At 36.9% G+C, this 6564-nt stretch overlaps 1 protein-coding gene across 1 annotated transcript; it reads right to left on the bottom strand.

Annotated features, from left to right (window-relative positions):
* Window positions 1–2207: 2207 nt before the first annotated feature.
* LOC108967736 (larval/pupal cuticle protein H1C-like) lies at window positions 2208–2794 on the bottom strand. Its single transcript, XM_018931337.1, has one exon. It carries the CDS (start codon window positions 2742–2744, stop codon window positions 2226–2228), a length of 519 nt encoding a protein of 172 aa, XP_018786882.1. The 5' UTR covers window positions 2745–2794; the 3' UTR covers window positions 2208–2225.
* Window positions 2795–6564: the final 3770 nt, after the last annotated feature.

The raw sequence follows: 6564 nt of genomic DNA, 5'->3' as shown, positions 1-6564 counted from the left end.
ACTCACTGGGATTAGACTCCTGACGGAAGCCAGCCGSCCGATTTGCATATTATGAAATGTCTCCATTATTTTGATGCCACTTTTGATGATGGTGTTGATGCTGATGACTGCCAATGAGTCTTATTAAATGATGTGGAAAATTGAGTTAGTCGGCAGTGTCAATGGCTAACAAACTTTAGCGACTTGGTTTTTTTGATTTACACGGTAGTCGAGAATTAATTGTGCGGTAAAAATAGCAAGGAAGTAAATTGTACTATTATTATTTTAGACGGTCAATTTGTATGACAGCTATATACTATAAGGATCTGATCTGAACAATGTGTTCGGAAATTGTAGCGTAGCCTCCGACAAAAATCTTAGGTTTGGAAATAATACCTTGTCAAAAAAAAATTGTCCATACTACAGCTTTATTTGATCGGTCAGTTTATATGGCAGCTATACGCTAAAGTAGTCCAATTTCGGCGGCTGCGTCAACCAAATTTTTGGGAAAAAAAAGGATCCAAATCGATATCATAAAAACTGAAAGAGTAMCTGGAGTAGTTAGACACGGACATGGTTAAATCGACTCGTTCGTGATCATTTACAGAGAGACTTTAAAGCATTTCCGACGTTTCCTTCTGGGTATTAAAGACTTCGTGACAAACTTAATATACACTACTCAAGATATAATTATAATTTTTAAGAGCAGTATTAGCCTCTGGCTCAAACCTCACTTATGCGAAAATTCCATAAAATCGGCAAGRCTTTTGGAATCGGGTTGGGAYTTATAGAAACTTTCATTGATCCSATAACTTCAAACRYATACAAAAAATTTWATTTTAGTCTTGATAAGGCATCCATCTACAGGTTTCCAGATATACTTTCAATACCAACCCACTATCCAAAAATTAATGGTATGTCCTGTTATGCTAGTGTTTCAAGTTATGAGGTGTTGCTTCAAGTAACCCATGAACTAGCAATGACTATACTAGCCAGGCAGCTGGCAGTGCCCCGAGCGAAACGATCTAAAGTACCTTTTTTCTATGTATGACTGACCAAGATGATATTAACCGAGTTTCCAATTGAAAGTTTAGTTATCCCTCCTTACATAACCTAACGCATTCCGCCTTTTTATGAGCGCTCCGAATAGCCCCAATATGCGCTGACTGTCCACAAGAAGGTTTACGAACTCGCTGGTTAGAGCTGAAGCCTACTTGACTTCTGYTATTCGACCTGAAAGGCATAGTCAATTACCTTCTGCTTATTGGTTACTACGGAGGAAGCCCGCTCCTCTTTCTACTTTACACTTTGTTCCGTCGGTATGTAGATTCCACTGTTGGAACTGTCAATCACAGAACTATTGATATATTATATTCCACTGAGGAGTGAAACGTTGTGTTTAATTTCTAATTGATGTCCTTTACTCGATCGGCGAGACTGGTTCCACTGCATTAAAATCATGAGCTCGTTGGCCTAAATCCTTCGAATATATATAATATTCGTTGGGCGGATATCGAAGATAASCTCAAGAGCATTTGTTGATATRGSTTTTCAMCCGTAATCTCCAATAAGCAGGTCTYTGCTCCTGTTCCAGGGGTTTAACTCGACATTTTTACAATACAGATATCCAGCATACCAATGTACCATATGTTAGTACGGAACGGATGACACATGTGAAGAGAAAATGGATCGCTTCAGGATAGTTTTTTATCGACAATAGTTTCGAGATGTTCGACAGCACTCTAGAGGGTAATAGTTTCAACCCTTAAAAAAAGGGAATTAAATAACTAAGAATAGCTTCTATGAGATAGACAACTAACTTGAAAGTGGTACAAGAGTTTGGACCTGGTAATCTATAAATATGCAAATTCCAAGTTTTGAAGTTCCTAGCTGTATAAATTTCGGGCTCAAGCTAAAATCGCCCGAAATTTGATTTCTCCGAGCCGACCATATTTTCAATGTGAACCCTCAGGGAGATGTATCTTTCGCTAAATCTATTATTTATATTARATAAGAATGGGAGGGTTAAATATTACAGCGAGTATCTAGATAGGATGGCAGAGTTTTTATTGACAGTGAAACTTTACGAAACAAGAWTATACTTCGTATTTAGACCCGATGTAAGATTTCAAATTTCCTAACAATGTCCAAAATTACATATTTATATTTTATAACATAGTTTTTTTTATTAACAATAATAAATGAACAGTTAACACATTCAACAAATCACATGTAAAAACAACTGATTAATAACCCCAGTGTGTGCCGAAACCGTCGAAGGCAACATGAGCGACAGCAGCAGCTGGCGAGTAAGCAATAGCTGGAGCAGCAGCGACATGTCCGTAAGTGGCGACTGGAGCAGCATGAGAGTACACAACTGGAGCGACCTTAGCGACGGGCGACAGGATGGTTTTGCTGACCAACGGAGCAGCGGCGGCTGCAGTGTAAGCAGAAACGACGGGGGCCACAGCTGGAGCAGCATATGTGGTCACGGTCTTGGCGATAGCTGGTGCGTAGACTTTGTTGTTGATGCGTGTATCCGATYGGCGTACGCTGGAGTAGGGTGTATCCACAGCCTTGGAGTGATGGGAGCCGGTGCCGGCGAAGGAGCGCACGACATTTTGATGGGTCGTAGCCACCGCATCCACAGAGGGATTAGCAATCTTGGCTACAGCAACGGGCGCGACCGCTACGTGGGAGAGTATGGCCCCGGCRTTGGCAACGGCGAGGAGGGCGGCGAAGGTGAGTGCGAATTTGAAAAACATTTCGGAGTTAATTTGATTTGAGGGCGACTGCTTGAGATGCGCTAAACCTGCAAGTGTCAACTGATACTGTTTCGCGGCTCTGCAGGCGTTTTTATACTTATGCGACATATTTAGGCGCTGCCAGTAATTAATTTGATTTAATAATTGAATTTCATAATTTTCTTGTTAATTTTGCTTTGCAATAAGCGTGCGCTTGCCTAATGCTATAAGAGCTTGTTAATAAATGAATTAGTGGAGCCGTGACGAATTCGCTTGACAAAATTTGTCAACTGGTTTTTAATAAGATTTGTTAGTGCAAAAAGCGAAGTAAAGCAATGCAAATAATATAGATGATGATTCAGTGAATTTTGGCAGCGCGCTACCAGTTTTTTTTTTTTCATACCGCGGTAAGTCACATAAACAGTTTGAAAATTGCCGATTGAGCAGTTCATGCTGAGACATTGAAAATTATAGCAAAAACTTCAGTTGCACCGAAGATGTAATACCCTTCACAAACAGAGAATATTCCGTACAAGAACTTGATTTTGATTGTTCAGTTTATGAGGTAGCTATATGCTACAGAGGTCCGATCTGAATAACTCCTCTAGTGCAAAATTTCAGATCTGTATTTTGAGAACTGAAAAAATATTTCGCAAAAGGTTACGGTTAAATTAACTCAGCTTCTTACCCTAATGTCTCCGACATTTCTATCTCATTGTTACAAACTTCTTAACAAACTTTATTTAACTAATTGAGGGTATAACAAGTAAGGAAGGGCTAAGTTCAGGGTGTCACCGAACATTTTATACTCTCGCATGATAAAGTGATAATCGAGATTTCATTATCCGTCATTTAGGTATTTTTTTATTTTGCTGTAAATTAATTAGATTAGATCAATTTGTGTACTTYGAGTATTGAATTGTATTTTCATTTATTTTAATTGCATTGAAAAGTTATAATCCGATCACGACAATTTTTCCACAAKKGATACCTCAGCTCAAATACCGTATTTGTGTAAAGTTTTATTCCGMTATCATCATTGGTTCCTAATGTATATATTATACAGAGAAGGCATCAGATAGAATTCAAAATAGCTTTATATTGGAAGAAGGCGTGGTTGTGAACCGATTTCACCCATATTTCGAACATGTCATCAGGGTGTTAAGAAAATATTACATACCGGTGAAATCGGTAGAGCAGTTCCTGAGACATGGTTTTTGGTCCACAAGTGGGCGTCGCCACACCCATTTTCAATTTTTAAAAAAAGCCTGGGTGCAGGTTCCTTCTGCCATTTCTTCCGTAAAATTTAGTGCTTCTGACGTTTTTGGTTAGTCGGTTAACGCACTTTTAGTGATTTCAACATAACCTTTGTATTGGAGGTGGGCGYGGTTATTATCCGATTTCTTCCATTTTTGAACTGTATATGGAAATGCCTAAAAGAAACGACTCTATACAGGTTGGTTGACATAGCTATAGTAGTTTTCGAGATATGTACAAAAAAGTTAGTAAGGGGCGGGGCCACGACCACTTTTCCAAAAAAATTACGTCCAAATATGCTCATCCCTAATGCGATCCTTTGTGCCAAATTTCATTTTAATATATTTATGGCTTAGTTATGACACTTTATAAGTTTTTGGGTTTCCGCCATTTTGTGGGCGTGGCAGTGGGCCGATTTTGCCCAAGTTTCATCATGATATCTCAATTTTTACTCAAGTTACAGCTTGCAATCATCCGTTGGACAGACGGATATCCGGATTTCAACTCTACTCGTCACCCTGATCACTTTGGTATATATAACCCTATATCTAACTCTTTTAGTTTTAGGACTTACAAACAACCGTTATGTGATCAAAACTATAATACTCTCTTTAGCAACTTTGTTGCGAGAGTATAAAAATGTTCAACCACAGCACCTGAAAGACACTGGATAAAATGATCTCGTCACTCCGACTTATTTTATACAAAGGCCATTTGTACAGTGCTGTCCAATAAAATATTAACTAAACTTTTTCCATTTCGAAAATAGAGAAGAGCTTTTAACCCTAATTGAATCTGACTTTTTATAGTGTGACTGATGAAGTTTTCTTTGTTTATCAAGATAATTGTGAAACCTGTAATAATTTAAGAGAGAATTAGAATAGACTAAACCAAATCGAATAGTGAACCAAAACCCTCGTAGAATGTACTTTCAGAGCTCAGCGAGGGACTATCGTCAAATGCCTGTTGCTGTTAATCTCATCTGACATATTTGAATAGCTCAAAAAGAAAGTATACTGTGACTCAGTAATCAAACTCTTGAGTGGATATGTTGGTTTAGACCTTTCCGAAAACAGTTCGCCTTAAGTTTCTGACTGGAACTCATGTCAAACTAATCGATTGAATGCATTAACTACAACATTTTGGTTTCTTTAATTTTAAACCCTTTATTGACATATCTTTTTCAGAGAATATATAAATTTTTCTTATACTTATTCGAGAAGTTAAAGTCCAAGACTTACAACATTCTGGTGTTATCGATATATTATTATTATAGGTCTCTAGCTTTTGCCTCGGCAAACAACATTATTATAATCCTCTATTCGGCTAGCTTCGGTATTAATTTTTCATATTCTTTCTTCCTACTAGACAAAAATTTCGGTTCTTTGTTCATTAATGATTTATTTCGAACACTCCTCTATCTTTAGTCCAGATCTTTCAAATATTTATAATTTGAACGAAAGATAATGTCATTTTTGTTGAAATCAGTTTTTTTTTTCTTTTTAATGAATTAGATTTCTTAGACAAATCATCCTATTTAAGATATTCTCAGAAACAGCCAAGTTCCAAACCCGTCAGCTGCTTCAAGCGATAAAACAATTCTCTGTGGACCTCAAGACAGTACTTGGTGAGATTATTAAAAGCACAAAGTCAAGGTAGAGTCCTCAAGCTAATAATCATGATCAGTTCAGTTTGAAGAAGCGTCTTTATGAATTTAATTTTAAAACATTTGCGCCTTAATTAAAACTATGCCTTCACTGAACAAAGCAATATATTTCAGATCGATAATATTGCTTTCTATTTTCCGCAAAAAAAAAACAGATTCATTAATAGTCTTTTGCTTCAAAGAACCCTTGAGAATATTAATTTTTCAAATTGTCTCTCTCTTCACATCTTTCAGTATTAAAGTATCTTCAAATGCAAAAATATTTCAAAAAACATTAACAGTTACAACACTCAAATCGCGACACTCAGCTCCTCTTGCTAACAACACCAACACATAAATGAAGATTTCAAAGTCAAACCACGCGAGTGAAATTAATAACAATTTTCCAAAAATATACATCCAAAAGAAACTCTCAAGAAGAAAATATATTTGTTGTATGTGTAAGCTTCGTGGTATGGAAAAAACAACTTTAAACATTCCAAGTGAAATGGAGAGGATAAAAAATGTGAATAATAGAAATTAAATGCCGGACAGATACTCATTCAGTCAGATAACAACTCAATTCAATTTGTAAGCATATTTTCGGGCGCGCTGCCCACACCACGACAKTTCGTGACAGTGGAACGTAACGGCAAAGTTTTTCAATACTCATAAATATTCATCATCGCTTACGAGCAGTTCTCGACTATGAAGCAAAAGTCTATCGAAGGAATACAAGTAAGTAAATGGAAGATGCATAAATAAAGTGATGGCAAAAGTAAAAATGTAGAAAATGTAGTTGTTGGAGGGTGCGAGTTCGAAAAGTTTGGCAGAAATATGCTGATAGAAATTTGTGATAGAAGGGAAAGTTTTCACGTTTATTATTGTATTTTTGCATTGCTCGTTATTTAGGTGAAAACAAAAACAGAGTTGACACTT

Source organism: Bactrocera latifrons, unplaced genomic scaffold (assembly GCF_001853355.1).
Source record: "Bactrocera latifrons isolate USDA-ARS-PBARC rearing strain unplaced genomic scaffold, ASM185335v1 scaffold_197, whole genome shotgun sequence".
In the NCBI taxonomy this organism is placed as follows: Eukaryota; Metazoa; Arthropoda; class Insecta; order Diptera; family Tephritidae; genus Bactrocera; species Bactrocera latifrons.
This window is presented reverse-complemented; position numbering and strand designations above follow the sequence as displayed.